Source organism: Phocoena phocoena, chromosome X (genome assembly GCF_963924675.1).
Source record: "Phocoena phocoena chromosome X, mPhoPho1.1, whole genome shotgun sequence".
NCBI lineage: Eukaryota > Metazoa > Chordata > Mammalia > Artiodactyla > Phocoenidae > Phocoena > Phocoena phocoena.
In genome coordinates this window covers 47,788,687-47,806,945 of record NC_089240.1, presented here as the reverse complement: position 1 = coordinate 47,806,945, position 18,259 = coordinate 47,788,687, and the positions used below count along the sequence as shown (strand labels likewise).

The window sequence follows — 18,259 nt, the reverse complement described above, 5'->3', positions numbered from 1 at the left end:
TCCAGCACAGAGGATCTGTGCAGACCTTCACTCACCAGCCCAGGAGGCTTGTCTGCTCACCCGCTGGGGTGGGCGGGACTGGGAGCTGAGGCTGGGGTTTTGGTAGGAGCGCAGGGAGAGGACTGCTGTTGGCGGCATGAACACAGCCTGCAGGGGATTAGTGCACCATGGCTAGCCGGGAGGGAGTCTGGGGAAAACTCTGGACCTGCTGAAGAGGCAAGAGACTTTTTCTTCCCTCTTTGTTTCCTGGTGCGCCAGGACAGGGGATTAAGAGCGCTGCTTAAAGGAGCTCCAGAGATGGGCGCGAGCCACGGCTAAAACCGCGGACCTCAGAGACGGGCATGAGACAATAAGGCTGCTGCCACCGCCACCAAGAAGCCTGTGTGCGAGAGCAGGTCACTATCAACAACACCCTTCCGGGGAGCCTGTGCAACCCATCACTGCCAGGGTCCCGGGATCCAGGGACAATTTCCCTGGGAGAACGCATGGCACGCCTAAGGCTGGTGCAATGTCACACCGGCCGCTGCCGCTGCAGGCTAACCCTGCACTCCATACCCCTCCTTCCCCCTGGCCTGAGTGAGCCAGAGTCCCCAAAGCAGCTGCTCCTTTAACTCCATCCTATGTGAGAGAAGAACAGATGCCCTCCAGTGACCTACACACAGAGGCGGGGCCAAATCCGAAGCGGAGACCTGGGAGCTGTGAGAAAAAGAAAAGAAAGGGAAATCTCTCCCAGCAGCCTCAGAAGCAGCGGATTAAAGCTCCAAAATCAACTTGATGTACCCCGCATCTGTGGAATACATGAATAGACAACGAGTCATGCCAAATTGAGGAGATGGACTTTGAGAGCAAGATTTATGATTTTTTCCCCTTTTCATCTTTTTGTGAGTGTGTATGTGTGTGCTTCTGTGTGAGATTTTGTCTGTATAGCTTTGCTTCCACCATTTGTCCTAGGGTTCTCTCTGTTTTTTTTAAATGTTTTTCTTATTAACTACTTTTTATTCTAATAACATTATTTCATTTTATCTTACTTTATTTTACTTTATCTTCTTTCTTTCTTTCCTTCTTTCCCTCCCTCCTTCCATCCTTCCTTCCCTCCCTCCCTCCCTCCCTCGCTCCTTTCTTTCTTTCTTCCTTCCTTTCTTTCTTTCTTTCTCCTTATTCTCACTTTTATTCTGAGCCGTGTAGATGAAAGGCTCTTTGTGCTGCAGCCAGGAGTCAGTGCTGTGCCTCTGAAGTGGGAGAGCCAATTTCAGGACACAGGTCCACAAGAGACCTCCCAGTCCACATAATATCAAATGGGAAAAAACTCCCAGAGATCCCAATCACAGCACCAGCACCCAGCTTCACTCAACGACCAGCAAGCTACAGTGCTGGACACCCTATGCCAAACAACTAACAAGACAGGAAAACAAACCTACCCATTAGCAGAGAGGCTCCCTAAAATCATAATCAATCCACAGTCACCCCAAAACACACAAAGAGACGTGGACGGGCCCAGCAGAAAGACAAGATCCAGCCTCATCCTCCAGAACACAGGAACTAGTCCCCTCCACCAGGCAGACTACATAACCCACTGAACCAAGTTTTGCCACTGGGGACAGGCACCAAAACAACGGGAATTATGAACTCACAGCTGGCAAAAAGGATACCCCAAACACTGTAATATAAGCAAAATGAAAAGACAAAAAAACACACAGAAGATGAAGGAGCAAGATAAAAACCCACCAGACCTAATAAATGAATAGGAAATAATCAGTCTACCTGAAAAAGAATTCAGAATAAAGATAGTAAAGATGATCCAAAATCTTGGAAATAGAATAGACAAAATGCAAGAAACATTTAACAAGGACCTAGAAGAACTAAAGATAAAACAAGCAATGATGAACAACACAATAAATGAAATGAAAAATACTCTAGATGGGATCAAGAGCAGAATAACTGGGGCAGAAGAACAGATAAGTGAACTCGAAGATAAAATAGTGGAAATAACTACTGCAGAGTAGAATACAGAAAAAAGAATGAAAAGAACTGAGGACAGTCTCAGAGACCTCTGGGACAACACTAAACACATCAACATTCGAATTATAGGGTTTTCAGAAGAAGAGGAGAAAAAGAAAGGGACTGAGAAAATATTTGAAGAGATTATAGTTGAGAACTTCCCTTATATGAGAAAGGAAAGAGTTAGTCAAGTCTAGGAATCACAGAGAGTCCCATACAGGATAAATCCAAGGAGAAATATGCCAAGACACATATTAATCAAACTGTCAAAAATTAAATACAAAGAAAATATATTACAAGCAGCAAGGGAAAAACAACAAATAACACACAAGGGAATCCCCATAAAGTTAACAGCTGAACTTTCAGCAGAAACACTGCAAGCCAGAAGGGACTGGGAGGACATATTTAAAGTAATGAAGGAGAAAAACCTGCAACCAAGATTACTCTACCCAACAAGGATCTCATTCAGATTTGATGGAGAAATTAAAATCTTTACAGACAAGCAAAAGCTACGAGAGTTCAGCACCACCAAACCAGCTTTACAACAAATGCTAAAGGAATTTCTCTAGACAAGAAACACAAAACAAGGAAAAGACCTGCAATAACGAACCCAAAACAACTAAGAAAATGGGAATAGGAACATACATATAGATAATTACCTTAAATGCAAATGGATTAAATGCACCCACCAAAAGACACAGATTGGCTGAATGGATACAAAAACAAGACCCATATATATTCTGTCTACAAGAGACCCACTTCGGACATAGAGACCCATACAGACTGAAAGTAAGGGTATGGAAAAAGATATTCCACACAAATGGAAACCAAAAGAAAGCTGGAGTAGCAACTCTCATATCAGACAAAATAGACCTTAAAATAAAGACTATTAGAAGAGACAAAAAAGGACACTAAATAATGATCAAGGGAGTGAAACAAGAAGAAGATATAACAATTGTAAATATTTATGAACCCAACATAGGAAGACCTCAATACATAAGGCAAATACTAACAGCCATAAAAGGGAAAATCGACAGTAACACATTCATAGTAGGGGACTTTAACGCCCCACTTTCACTCATGGACAGATCATCCAAAATGAAAATAAATAAGGAAACACAAGCTTTAAATGATACATTAAACAACATGGACTTAATTCATATTTATAGGACATTCCATCCAAAAATAACAGAATACACACTTTTCTCAAGTGCTCATAGAACATTATCCAGTACAGATCATATGATGGGTCACAAATCAAGCCTAGGTTAATTTAACATTGAAATTGTATCAAGTATCTTTTCCGACCACAACGCTATGAGACTAGATATCAATTAGAGGAAAAGATCTTTAAAAATTACAAACACATGGAGGCTAAACAATACACTACTCATTAGCGAAGTGATCACCGAAGAAATCAATGAGGAAATTAAAAAAAATACCTAGAAACAAATGACAATGGACACATGAAGACCCAAAACCTATGGGATGCAGCAAAAGCAGTTGTAAGAGGGAAGTTTACAGCAATAAAATCCTACCTTAAGAAACAGGAAACATCTTGCATAAAGAATGTAAACTTGCACCTAAAGCAATTAGAGAAAGAAGAACAAAAAAACCCAAAAGTTAGCAGAAGGAAAGAAATCATAAAGATCAGATCAGAAATAAATGAAAAAGAAACGAAGGAAATGATACCAAAGATAAATAAAACTAAAAGCTGGTTCTTTGAGAAGATAAACAATATTGAGAAACCATTAGCCAGACTCATCAAGGAAAAAATGGAGAACACTCAAATCAATAGAATTAGAAATGAAAAAGGAGAGGTAACAACTGACACTCCAGAAATACAAAAGATCATAAGAGATTACTACAAGCAACTCTATGCCAATAAAATGGACAACCTGGAAGACATGGACAAATTCTTAGAAATGCACAACCTACAAGGACTGAATCAGGAAGAAATAGAAAATATGAACAGACCAATCACAAGCACTGAAACTGAAACTGTGATTAAAAATCTACCAACAGGGGGGACATTGAAGATGGCGGAAGAGTAAGACGCGGAGATCATCTTCCTCCCCACGGATAGACCAGAAATACATCTACACGTGGAACAACTCCTACAGAATACCTACTGAAGGCTGGTAGAAGACCTCAGACCTCCCAAAAGGCAAGAAACTCCCCACGTACCTGGGTAGGGCAAAAGAAAAAAAGAAAAAACAGAGACAAAAGAATAAGGACGGCACCTGCACCTGTGGGAGGGAGCTGTGAAGGAGAAAAAGTTTCCACACACTAGGAAGCCCCTCCGCGGGCAGAGACTGTGGGAGGTGGAGGGGGGAGCTTCGGGACTGCGGAGTAGTGCACAGCGACGGGTGCGGAGGGCAAAGCAGGGAGATTCCAGCACAGACGATCGGTGCCGACCGGCACTCACCAACCCGAGAGGCTTGTCTGCTCACCCACTGGGGCGGGCGGGGCTGTGAGCTGAGGCTTGGCTTTCGGTTTTGGACTGAGCGCAGGGAGAGGACTGGGGTTGGTGGCTTGAACATAGCCTGAAGGGGTAAGTGCACCACGACTAGCCGGGAGGGAGTTCAGGGAAAAGCCTGCACCTGCCGAAGAGGCAAGAGACTTTTTCTTCCCTCTTTGTTTCCTGGTGCGCGAGGAGAGGGGTTTAAGAGCGCTGCTTAAAGGAACTCCAGAGACGGGCACGAGCCACAGCTGAAAGCGCGAACACCAGAGACGGGCGCGAGCCGCGGCTAAAAGCGCGAACCCCAGAGACGGGCGCGAGCCGCGGCTAAAACCTCGGACCCCAGAGACAGGCGGGAGACGCTAAGGCTGCTGCTGCCGCCATCAAGGGGCCTGTGTGCGAGCACAGGTCACTCTCCAAACCCCTCTTCCGCGGAGCCTGTGCAGCCCGCCACTGCCAGGTTTTTCTCAAGTGCTCATGGAACATTCTCCAGGATAGATCATATCTTGGGTCACAAATCAAGCCTTGGTAAATTTAAGAAAACTGAAATTGTATCAAGTATCTTTTCTGACCACAACGCCATGAGACTAGATATCAATTACAGGAAAAGATCTGTAAAAAATACAAACACATGGAGGCTAAACAATACACTACTTAATAATGAAGTGATCACTGAAGAAATCAAAGAGGAAATAAAAAAATACCTAGAAACAAATGACAATGGAGACACAACGACCCAAAACCTATGGGATGCAGCAAAAGCAGTTCTAAGGGGGAAGTTTATAGCAATACAAGCCCACCTTAAGAAGCAGGAAACATCTCGAATAAACAACCTAACCTTGCACCTCAAGCAATTAGAGAAAGAAGAACAAAAAAGCCCCAAAGCTAGCAGAAGGAAAGAAATCATAAAAATCAGATCAGAAATAAATGAAAAAGAAATGAAGGAAACGATAGCAAAGATCAATAAAACTAAAAGCTGGTTCTTTGAGAAGATAAACAAAATAGATAAACCACTAGCCAGACTCATCAAGAAAAAAAGGGAGAAGACTCAAATCAATAGAATTAGAAATGAGAAAGGGGAAATAACAACTGACACTGCAGAAATAAAAATCATCATGAGAGATTACTACAAGCACCTCTATGCAATAAAATGGACAATCTGGAAGAAATGGACAAATTCTTAGAAATGCACAACCTGCCAAGACTGAATCAGGAAGAAATATAAAATATGAACAGACCAATCATAAGCACTGAAATTGAAACTGTGATTAAAAATCTTCCAACAAACAAAAGCCCAGGACCAGATGGCCTCACAGGTGAATTCTATCAAACGTTTAGAGAAGAGCTAACACCTATCCTTCTCGAACTCTTCCAAAATATAACAGAGGGAGGAACACTCCCAAATTCCTTCTACGAGGCCACCATCACCTTGATACCAAAACCAGACAAGGATGTAACAAAGAAAGAAAACTACAGGCCAATATCACTGATGAACATAGATGCAAAAATCCTCAACAAAATACTAGCAAACAGAATCCAACAGCACATTAAAAGGATCATACACCATGATCAAGTGGGGTTTATTCCAGGAATGCAAGGATTCTTCAATATATGCAAATCTATCAATGTGATAAACCATATTAACAAATTGAAGGAGAAAAACCATATGATCATCTCAATACATGCAGAGAAAGCTTTCGACAAAATTCAACACCCATTTATGATAAAAACCCTCCAGAAAGTAGGCATAGAGGGAACTTTCCTCAACATAATAAAGGTCATATATGACAAGCCCACAGCAAACATCATCCTCAATGGTGAAAAACTGAAAGCATTTCCACTAAGATCAGGAACAAGACAAGGTTGCCCACTCTCACCACTCTTATTCAACATAGTTTTGGAAGTTTTAGCCACAGCAATTAGAGAAGAAAAGGAAATAAAAGGAATCCAAATCAGAAAAGAAGAGGTAAAGCTGTCACTGTTTGCAGATGACATGATACTATACATAGAGAATCCTAAAGATGCTACCAGAAAACTACTAGAGCTAATCAATGAATTTGGTAAAGTAGCAGGATACAAAATTAATGCACAGAAATCTCTGGCATTCCTATATACTAATGATGAAAAATCTGAAAGTTAAATCAGGAAAACACTCCCATTTACCATTGCAACAAAAAGAATAAAATATCTAGGAATAAACCTACCTAAGGAGACGAAAGACGTGTATGCAGAAAATTATAAGACACTGAAGAAAGAAATTAAAGATGATACAAATAGATGGAGAGATATACCATGTTCTTGGATGGGAAGAATCAACATTGTGAAATTGACTCTACTACCCAAAGCAATCTACAGATTCAATGCAATCCCTATCAAACTACCACTGGCATTTTTCACAGAACTAGAACAAAAAATTTCGCAATTTGTATGGAAACACAAAAGACCCCGAGTATCCAAAGCAATCTTGAGAACAAAAAAAGGAGCTGGAGGAATCAGGCTCCCTGACTTCAGATTATACTACAAAGCAACAGTAAGCAAGACAGTATGGTACTGGCACAAAAACAGAAAGATAGATCAATGGAACATGATATAAAGCCCAGAGGTAAACCCACACACGTATGTATGCCTTATCTTTGATAAAGGAGGCAGGAATGTACAGTGGAGAAAGGACAGCCTCTTCAATAAATGGTGCTGGGAAAACTGGACAGGTACATGTAAAAGTATGAGATTAGATCACTCCCTAACACCATACACAAAAATAAGCTCAAAATGGATTAAAGACCTAAATGTAAGGCCAGAAACTATCAAACTCTTAGAGGAAAACATAGGCAGAACACTCTATGACATAAATCACAGCAAGATCCTTTCTGACCCACCTCCTAGAGTAATGGAAATAAAAACAAAAATAAACAAATGGGACCTAATGAAACTTCAAAGCTTTTGCACAGCAAAGGAAACCATAATCAAGACCAAAAGACAACCCTCACAATGGGAGAAAATATTTGCAAATGAAGCAACTGACAAAGGATTAATCTCCAAAATTTACAAGCAGCTCATGCAGCTCAATAACAAAAAAACAAACAGCCCAATCCAAAAATGGGCAGAAGACCTAAATAGACATTTCTCCAAAGAAGATATACAGAATGCCAACAAACACATGAAAGAATGCTCAACATCATTAATCATTAGAGAAATGCAAATCAAAACTACAATGAGATATCATCTCACACCAGTCAGAATGGCCATCATCAAAAAATCTAGAAACGATAAATGTTGGAGAGGGTGTGGAGAAAAGGGAACACTCTTGCACTGTTGGTGGGAATGTGAATTGGTTCAGCCACTATGGAGAACAGTATGGAGGTTCCTTAAAAAACTACAAGTAGAATTACCATATGACCCAGCAATTCCACTACTGGGCATATACCCTGAGAAAACCAAAATTCAAAAAGAGTCATGTACCAAAATGTTCATTGCAGCTCTATTTACAATAGCCCAGAGATGGAAAATACCTAAGCGCCCATCATCAGATGAATGGATAAAGAAGATGTGGCACATATACACAATGGAATATTACTCAGCCTTAAAAAGAAATGAAATTGAGCTATTTGTAATGAGATGGATAGACCTAGAGTCTGTCATACAGAGTGAAGTAAGTCAGAAAGAAAAAAACAAATACCGTATGCTAACACATATATATGGAATTTAAGGGAAAACAATGTCATGAAGAACCTGGGGGTAAGACAGGAATAAAGACGCAGACCTACTGGAGAATGGACTTGAGGATATGGGGAGGGGGAAGGTTGAGCTTTGACAGGGCGAGATAGAGTCATGGACATATACACACTAACAAACGTAGTAAGGTAGATAGCTAGGGGGAAGCAGCCGCAAGGCACAGCGATATTAGCTCAGTGCTTTGGGACAGCCTGGAGGGGTGGGATAGGGAGCGTGGGAGGGAGGGAGACGCAAGAGGGAAGACATATGGGAACATATGTATATGTATAACTGATTCACTTTGTTATAAAGCAGAAACTAACACTCCATTGTAAAGCAATTATACCCCAATAAAGATGTTTAAAAAAAAAAAAAGAAAAGAAGATGTGGTATATCTCAATACATACAATGGAATATTACTCAACCATAAAAAATAATGAAGTACTGCCATTTGCTGCAATGAGGATGGACCTAGAGAGTATTATGCTTAGTGAAATAAATCAGATGGAGAAAGATAAGCATGATATCCGTTATATGTGGAATCTAAAAAATAATAGAAATGAATGTATATGTGTAACCAAAACAACTTAGAGATATAGACAACTAACTAATGGTTATTGATAAGGAGAGGTGAGGGGGAGGGGCAAAATAGAGTGGGGAATTAAGAGACAATCTACCTTTTATAAAATAAGTGAGCAGCATACATCTATTGCACAGCACAGGGAAATATAGACATTATTTTGTAATAACATTAAATGAGCATAAATGATCTATAAAAATATTGAATCACTGCATTGCACACTGGGAACTAATGTAATATTGTAAATCCTTCATTTAAAAAAATTGTTCCATGAGGTTAATATAAAATCATTAAAAATGGCATTTTTCCCTAAGTAAACTTGTAAGTTATATGCAATACCAGTTAGTATCACAACGGGAATATTTTGCATAAGATGAAAATGTTCATCTGAAAGACAAGAGTGCTAGAAAAGCCAGGGGAATAGAAGTAATGAGAGGGAGTATTAGTGTTTCAAATATAATTAAACTATAGCCATTAAAATAGGATGGTAGTGGTACATGTATAGACAAAGAGTGAAATGGAAGAAATTTGAAAGGAGTGAATTACAGAATGAATGGGAATGTGGACAATGAAAGAGCCATTTCAAATCTGTGGGAGAAATGAGGGTTCAAGAAATTATGGTTAATCCCTAACTCTAGTTTTGCAGGTTAATCAAGGGTTTGAATACACAATAATGCAACCAAAAAGACTAATTGTGTCTATTCTATTGGAGTGGGCAAGCTCATTGCAAGCATGACAGAAAACTCAAGAAGCAGTAAAGGAAATTATTGAATAAAGCATGTCTAAAAGAGGTGTTAAAATTCTTAATATTTATTTCTATCACGGTGGATTTTTCTAAGGCACATCCTTCCCTAAGAGTAGCCTGGGGCTGATCTTCCCCAAAGTTACTGGACATGGAGGAAAGGTTGGTAGGAAAAACAAAAGTTTTTTGAAGTCCATTTTGGGCCTTAGGAGGGCTTGAACTTCCAGGTCTCTCTGCAGCAGTGGGAAATCCTCAGGCTGTGCCACACAAGACCTACTCCCTGCACATGCCCACTGCTATGCATGCACGTTTTTGTGCACATCGTTTGTGGCGCAAGCTTGTCCGTTGACACGCATGCGCCTTGCCGTCCATCTTCTGTGTCAATTGCTGTGCCAGCAGAGGGTCTCGCTCAGCGAAACTCAGCCAGTACTCATAGCAGTACTCCCAGGAGTTAGGTGTAAGTGTGAGGGGAAGCCAGCGGGCTTCCCGCGAGTTGAATGGAGTGATCTGTAGCATCTGTGGAGGAAGGTCCTCGAGGTCATTGACATTCTCCTCACAGCTGTCCTGACTGCCATGGCTCTCGTACTGTTGGTGGGAGAGGGAGGGTGGTGGGCGGTGGAGGGCAGTGGGTCAGATGAAAGAGGGGTGAGTCTTAGGTGTGCTATTTGAGGTATCTTGGTCCTGGTGGCCCTGAAACTGACGACAGAGCACAGAATCCGGAGTCTGCAGTGGGGCCCCAGGCAGAGGGCAGGGCACACGGTAAAGGAAAGGCCTAGAAGTCGGACCACTGTGAGGTTGTGACTGCGTACCGAGATTTGTAGTGCCCTGAACAGGGTGCCAAGGGAGAAGTGGGCAAGTCGTTCTTTGAGAAAGCAGCCATAGGCACTATGTAAAAGAATGAACCTGTCTGTGCTTACCCACAAAAGTTTATTTGGGGGTTGCGAGCATGTGCATAGTAAATGGGGGTATTGCAAAACCAGTATTCACTCAAGTTCTAATTTTCTAGTGTTTTCGTGATGAGTCCAGTTGTGAAATGAAACCTCATTAGGAAAGCCCCCATTTTTTACCATGTGTCTTAAGGTAACTTCTACGCCTCTTTGTTGCTCACACACATAAACAAAGGCTTATTTGGTATTAAATACAAATAAGCATTTTGTCATAGAGTTCATATATAGCTATCCTCTTACATGTAGTTTTCAAATTATAATATTTCTTTTTCAGTGAGAAATATGAGTGGGCATGTAAGAAGAAGATCCAAACCTGCAGGAAGAAGAGAGTCTTCCCAGGTTGTTGGGCCTCTGGTTGTGAGTGCTTCAACATTTAATATTTTCTATTACCAGAATCAATTTATTTATTGTTGTTGACCTAGTATATATACATTCATATTGCCTTCCATATTGATAAAAAATGATAATGGAATCTCATGAAAGAAACATTGACCCAGGACGATTAAATTCTCTTCTTTCCTGGATGGGTGTGCTCTTAAGCTTCCTACCGGTTGTCCTATACTTATCAATAATGGATTACACACATCCATTTCAGTGTAGATTAAAACAGTTTGTGTCTGCGAGAAGAGTAACAATTTTATTAAGAAACTAATTGTGTGTGTGTGTCTGTGTGTGTATTACTGTTGGAAAATATATTTAGACTTATGATTAAATATATGTATATATTATATACATTCATAAATTATTGACTTTTAAAATTTGTGAACAAAATCACACCCCTAGGCTCAGCAGCCCAGTGATAAACCACCTCAACTAGAGGAACTACCGTCTGAGAATCAGGATACTATATCTGCTCAGGACATTGAAGGTGAAGGAGCACCTGTGGCTCAAGGTGAAAAGAGAGGGAATAAGAGTCCTTGTGGGTCTATGGGTGGTGGAGTTGTATTTGTACATCATGCATTATGACACACCGGATTCAAGAGGAAAGAAACATTAGAAAAATATTTCAAACAATTCTTGCTACTACTCTGGGGAAAATGTGGAGTGAAGACAAGGAAAAATGTCAGAAAACTTTCCTAACATTCTGAAAGTGGCTTTTTCTTCATTGGGCTTTCGTATGTTAACCTTTGAGTGCATTATAGAGCTCCTATATAGTTTGTTCAGCCAGTGTGTTATTTTATTTATGTTTCTATGGGAGAATGAAAGTTTGGGACTACCTAACCTGCCATTTTGCTGATATTTTCATTTTTTAAGACTTTTTCCCACACAACATTTATTAGTGCCTGCTCATGCCATGTAATACACAAAGTGCTTGGAGTCTCAGAGCGAATGACAGACCTAATTTCTGTCTGAAACTTATAAACTAGTCAGAAAGACACTAACAAATCACTGATTTAATACACAAGTACAATAACAGCTTAGTACAAAAGGGACAATTAAGATTTCTGGGGGTAGCCTGGAGTAAGGAAGGAAAGGGTAATATTTGAACAACTTGTTTTCCTTTTTTCCGGCAACAGACTCCTGAAGCTAATGCTCTTGGGATTCTTATGCATCACATTTATTACCATACGAGTATATAGGCTTTTATTTCATAATGATGAGGGAATGACTATTATTTCCTTGTTTATATTTCATGGTTTTACTTCATAATATAATGACCTTTTTATTTTTAAGGGCCTGCTATGGAAGCTGATCAACAGGAACTGGCTCTGCTGAAGACTGGATGAGCCTGGGGATGGTCCTGATGTCAAGGAGGAGATTCTACCAAGTCTAGAGCCCATTAAAATGCCAGAAGTAGGTTTCTTATCCATTAAGATGCAAATTATGGGGTCTTTATTTTCTACAATATTATATATTTTTAATATAGAGGTAACTTTACTGCTGTTTTTTTTTTTTTTTTAATTTTATTTATTTATGGCTGTGTTGGGTCTTCGTTTCTGTGCAAGGGCTTTCTCTAGTTGTGGCAAGTGCGGGCCACTCTTCATCACGGTGCACGGGCCTCTCACTATCGCGGCCTCTCTTGTTGCGGAGCACAGGCTCCAGATGTGCAGGCTCAGTAATTGTGGCTCACGGGCCTAGTCGCTCCGCGGCATGTGGGATCTTCCCAGACCAGGGCTCGAACCCGTGTCCCCTGCATTGGCAGGCAGATTCTCAACCACTGCGCCACCAGGGAAGCCCTTTACTGCTGTTTTAATAACAGACTTCACATACAAAAGTTATTAGAATGGCAATTCAGACCACAGTGACTGTCATATTATGCCATCAAAGATGGGAACCATTTGGGTAAAATTTATATTGCGTTTTAAGATCCAAAAGTATTTTCTCACTTTTGAGTATAAGTCATTTAGTCAACAACTAATAATTTTCAGATATTTCATAAAGGCCTGCTTTTCACAAAACACATTATAGTAAACATCAGTTTATATTTTGATGTTATCTATAGTGGTAATGATTTAAAACTAGTGTGGATATGTAATTTCTTTGTACAAATGGAAATGCTTTTAAGTGTGTAGAGACAAGAGAATGGGTGATAATGGAGACAAATGTTTACCCTACTTAAAACAGCAACATAAAGACTAAAATATCCCGAAGAAATATTTTTGCATTTTTCCACAATAGAGACAAAACAAATGCAATAATGGTCTTTCTGTTTACTTTGCTTAGCTGGTTCCAAGCACATCTTTTATTCAAAATATTGTTTCACGTGAAAACATATTTTTCCTTAGGTTTTATGTTTGGCTGGATTATTACTGAAAGTATGTTATTTTTCCCTTTCTACCTATACCTACCTTTAAATAATTTAATTTGATTAAATTTGCACTGAACTGGAACAGTCTCCTTGTTTCCTTATTGCACTAAAAATTGATGTGATTCAAATTGCTGTTTATATGACTAAAAGTTTACCTTCAATATCTATACAGAGATTAACTGGATGTAAGCCAAAGGGTCACCCCTAGGGACTGCCTTTAATCCATCAAAAGTGTAGTGTCCTTTGTATAGCTATAGTCATCTAAATAAAGTTCTGCAAAGTAATTTGCCTCGATTTTCTTTTTATTATAGGTGAAGGGCAATCACGGATTTAAACAAAAGTAGACTGAAGCCAAGTACGCTGCCCCTATGTTGGAAATTTGACTGTTAACCATCTCTCAATAAAGTTTTACAACTTCCTTCAAAGAATTCTTGCATAATTTTATTAAATGTATTCCTAGGTATTTGATGTTTTTGAAAATTGTATCTTTTTGCAAGTTTTTAAGTATTTGAGACTGTATATAGAGAAAAAATGTGAACTGACTTATTGTCCAGCAACTTTGCTAAATATGCTTATTAATTCCAGAAGTTTATCTATTGATCCTTTCGGATTTGAAAAATAACACAATCATATCATCTTTGAATAATGTTCTGGTTTTGGCATTTTGAACAGTATACCTTTTATTTCTTCTTCTCATTTATGGCATTGGACAGGACCCTCCAATACTATTTACTAGTGGATATCTCTGTCTTTATCCTGATCAGAAATGGAAAAGTTTTCACATTTCAGTATAATGTTTACTGTGCTTTTTCATAGGTACACTTTATCAAAATAAGGAAGTTTCATTTTGTTCCTGTTTTGCTAAGTATACTAAACTTGAATATATGTAGAATTTCATCAAACACTTACAGTGCATCTCTTGAAATCATAGGACCTTATTTCTGCATTAATTGGTTAATGTGATAAATTACAGTATGTTTTTACATTACATCTCTGAGCCCCTTACACCTCAATAAAACACTTCTGCAACAAAGTATTACATTCAAAATCTACTCTGCTTATAGAATGGCAGGGGATTATAAACAACAATTACTCCTCCCTCTTACAGAAGTTTAGAAATATTTACCTGATCAAACACAGGACTGAAAATCTGTGGTCCAATTGAAAAATGTGTCTAAATTTGGAGTATCCTAATTTTCCACAAAATACGTGAGAGGTTCCTAGGTTGTAGAACTGGATGGAAGGATTAGGTAGAAAAAAAGTGAAATGAACCAGAGGGACCTGCTGAGGGAAAATTACTTGGGTCCTACCTACTCTGTCTCCATAAAAGCTATGGCATGTAATGGCCATTGGTTTCAATCCTGGCTCTGACATACTGGCTGTGTGATGATGGAAAATACTTAAATTCGTTGGGTGTATTTATCTATTTCTAAAATAGAAATTATAATCTAATATTTACAGTAAAGTACTGCCGTGAAGAAAAAGTGAGCTGACATACACACAAACACACACACACACACAAATACACAGATACATATATATATATAGAGAGAAGGAGTTACAGTACAAATGGATATGATCCATTAATTATATTCTGTGTTTTTGTTTAAATGTGCATGTTTTTTTACTTTTTGCAGTTACATCTGTAGCAAATGATATTGCTTTTGAATTTCAGGTTGGGATAATAGGTTAACTTTATAAATGAATTTGAACCAAGAAACTGATTTGATTTAAATAAGTTATGTAGTTATCAGACATGGCATCAACTTTAAAGTTGTTTTACAAATGACAGAGACCTGGCAAATGCTGCCTTAAAGTCCTGCTATGGGCTTAAATTTGTGCTACACACAACTCAATACCACAGTCTCTGTCAAGTGGTTAGGCATTCCTTAAACAGTACTGTGGTGGCTAACAGGGCCATAAAGTGTACTATTGAAGTTTTTAGATTGAGTTACCACATGTCCATTGATTTGACTGGTAAGGAGACAACTACCCCAAATAGATCTAAAATGTTCTTATGGCAGCAAAAGGAAGATCAGCATTGTGTCAACTCCCTATGTCCCTAGTCCCACAGCATGATGCAGAATCGGAGATGCTCAGTGATAGACACCACAGGTGGTGAGTCTCTCTGCTGGTGAGGAGCCCACAGCTGTACCCTAAGGCACTGAGCAGTTCTGTAGACCACAGCTGTACTCTAAGGTGGAGCAAGGAGGAGCATCCTGTACTCAACTGAAAAGAGGGAGATGGATGAATAAGAACCATATGTCAGGTACGAGGGGAAGATGGCGGAAGGGTAAGACATGGAGATCACCTACCTCCCCAAAGACACACCAGAAATACATCTACACGTGGAACAACTCCTACATAACACCTAGTGAACGCTGTCAGAAAACCTCAGACCTTCCAAAAGGCAAGAATCTCCCCACGTACCTGGGTTGGGCAAAAGAAAAAAGAATAAACAGAGGCAAAATGATAGGTACGGGACCTGCACCTGTGGGAGGGAGCTGTGAAGGAGGAAAGGTTTCCACACACTAGGAAGCCCCTTCACGGGCGGAGGCTGCGGGTGGCGGAGGGGGAAAGCTTTGGAACCGCAGAGGAGAGCACAGCAACAGGGGTGCGGAGGGCAAATTGGGGAGATTCCCCCACAGAGGATTGGTGCCGACTGGCACTGACCAGCCCGAGAGGCTTGTCTGCTCACCCTCCAGGGCGGGCAGGGCTGGGAGCTGAGGCTTGGGCTTCGGTCGGAGCACAGGGAGAGGACTGGGGTTGGCGGCGTGAACACAGCCTGCAGGGGGTTAGAGCACCACAGCTAACCGGCATGGAGTCTGGGGAAATATCTGGACCTGCAGAAGAGGCAAGTTACTTTTCCTTCCCTCTGTTTTCCCTGGTGAGTGAGGACAGCGGATTAAGAGCGCTGCTTAAAGGAGCTCCAGAGACGGGCGCCAGCCGCGGCTAAAAGCGCTGACCCCTGAGACAGGCATGAGACGCCAAGGCTGCTGCTGCCGCCACAGAGAAGCCTGTGTGTGAGCACAGGTCACTATCCACACTCCCTTTCCGGGGAGCCTCTGCAGCCTGCCACTGCCATGGTGCCGGGATTAAGGGACTACTTCCCAGGGAGAGCACACAGAGTGCCTCAGGCTGGTGCAACGTCATGACGGCCTCTGCTGTCGCAGGCTCCCCCAGCACACCGTGCCCCAGACTCCCCCAGGCCTGAGTGAGCCAGAGTCCCAGAAACAGCTCCTCCTTTAACCCCGTCCTTTCTGAGCAAAAATCAGATGTCCTCCATCGACCGACACGCACAGTTGGGGCCAAATCCAAATATGAGCCCCTGGGAGCTGTGAGAACAAAGAAGAGAAAAGGAAATCTCTCCCAGCAGGCTCAGAAGCAGCGCATTAAAGCTCCATAATCAACTTGATGTACCCTGCATCTGGGAAATACATGAATAGACAACGAATCATCCCAGATTAAGGAGGTGGACTTTGAGAGCAAGATTTATGATTTTTCCTCTTTTTGTGAGTGTGTATGTGTATGCTTCTGTGTGAGATTTTGTCTGTATAGCTTTGCTTCCATCATTTGTCCTAGGGTTCTATCCATCCGTTTTTTTTTTTGTCTTTTTCTTCTTTTTGGAAAAAAAAAAAGAATCAGGGCTGACCAGCACTCACCAGCCAGAGAGGCTTGTCTGCTCACCCGCCGGGGTGGGCGGGGCTGGGAGCTGAGACTTGGGCTTCGGTCGGAGAGCAGGGAGAGGACTGGTGTTGGCGGCGTGAATACAGCCTGCAGGGGGATAGTGCACCACGGCTAGCCGGGAGGGAGTCCGTGGTAAAGTCTGGACCTGCCAAAGAGGAAAGAGACTTTTTCTTCCTCCTTTGTTTCCTGGTGCGCGAGGACAGGGGATTAAGAATGCTGCTTAAGGGAGCTCCAGAGACGGGTGCGAGCCACAGCTAAAAGGGCAGACCCCAGAGATGGGGCATGAGACGCTAAGGATACTGCTGCAGCCACTAAGGAGCCTGTGTGCGAGCACAGGTCACTATCCACACCCCTCTTCCAGGGAGCCTGTGCAGCCCGCCACTGCCAGGGTCCCGGGAGAATGCTTGGCGCGCCCCAGGCTGGTGCAACGTCACACTGCCTGAGTGAGCCAGAGTCCCCAAAGGAGCTGCTCCTTTAAGCCCGCCCTGAGTGAAGAATAGAGGCCCTCCATGACCTACATGCAGAAGCGGGGCCAAATCCAAAGTTGAGGCCATGGGAGCTGTGAGAACAAAGAAGAGAAAGGGAAATCTCTCCCAGCAGCCTCAGAAGCAACAGATTAAAACTCCACAATCAACTTGTACCCTGCATCTGTGGAATACATCAATAGACAATGAATCATCCCAAATTGAGGAGGTGGACTTTGAGAGCAAGATTTATGATTTCTTTCCCTTTTCCTCTTTTTGTGAGTGTGCATGTGTATGCTTCTGTGTGAGATTTTGTCTGTATAGCTTTGCTTCCACCATTTTTCCTAGTGTTCTATCCGTCCTTTTTTTTTTTTTTTTTTTTTTTTGTGGTACGCAGGCCTCTCACTGTTGTGGCCTCTCCCGTTGCAGAGCACAGGCTCCGGACATGCAGGCTCAGCGGCCGTGGCTCACGGGCCCAGCTGCTCCGTGGCATGTGGGATCTTCATGGACCAGGGCACGAACCTGTGTCCCCTGCATCAGTAGGCAGACTCTCAAACACTGCACCACCAGGGAAGCCCTATTGTTTGTTTTTTAATTGTTTTTAATAATTATTTTTTATTGTAATTATTTTATTCTACTTTATTTTCTTTCTTTCTTTCTTTCCTTCCTTCCCTCCTTTAGACAATGAATCTTCCCAAATTGAGGTGGTGGATTTTGAGAGCAAGGTTTATGATTTTTTCCCCCTTTTCCTCTTTTTGTGAGTGTGTATGTGTATGCTTCTGTGTGAGATTTTGTCTGTATAGCTTTGCTTCCACCATTTGTCTTAGGGTTCTCTCCATCTCTATTGCTGATTTCTTAAAATATTTTTTCTTTCTTTTTTCTAATAATTAGTTTTTATTTTAATAACTTTACTATATTTT

General features: G+C 41.2%; 1 protein-coding gene across 1 annotated transcript; it reads left to right on the top strand.

The window, feature by feature from the left end:
* Positions 1-10,721: 10,721 nt before the first annotated feature.
* LOC136142114 (putative G antigen family E member 3) lies at positions 10,722-14,837 on the top strand. The gene is given in 5 exon segments (XM_065900168.1): positions 10,722-10,796; positions 11,223-11,331; positions 12,114-12,159; positions 12,161-12,233; positions 14,826-14,837. Coding segments are annotated over 5 exon segments (315 nt in total).
* Positions 14,838-18,259: the final 3,422 nt, after the last annotated feature.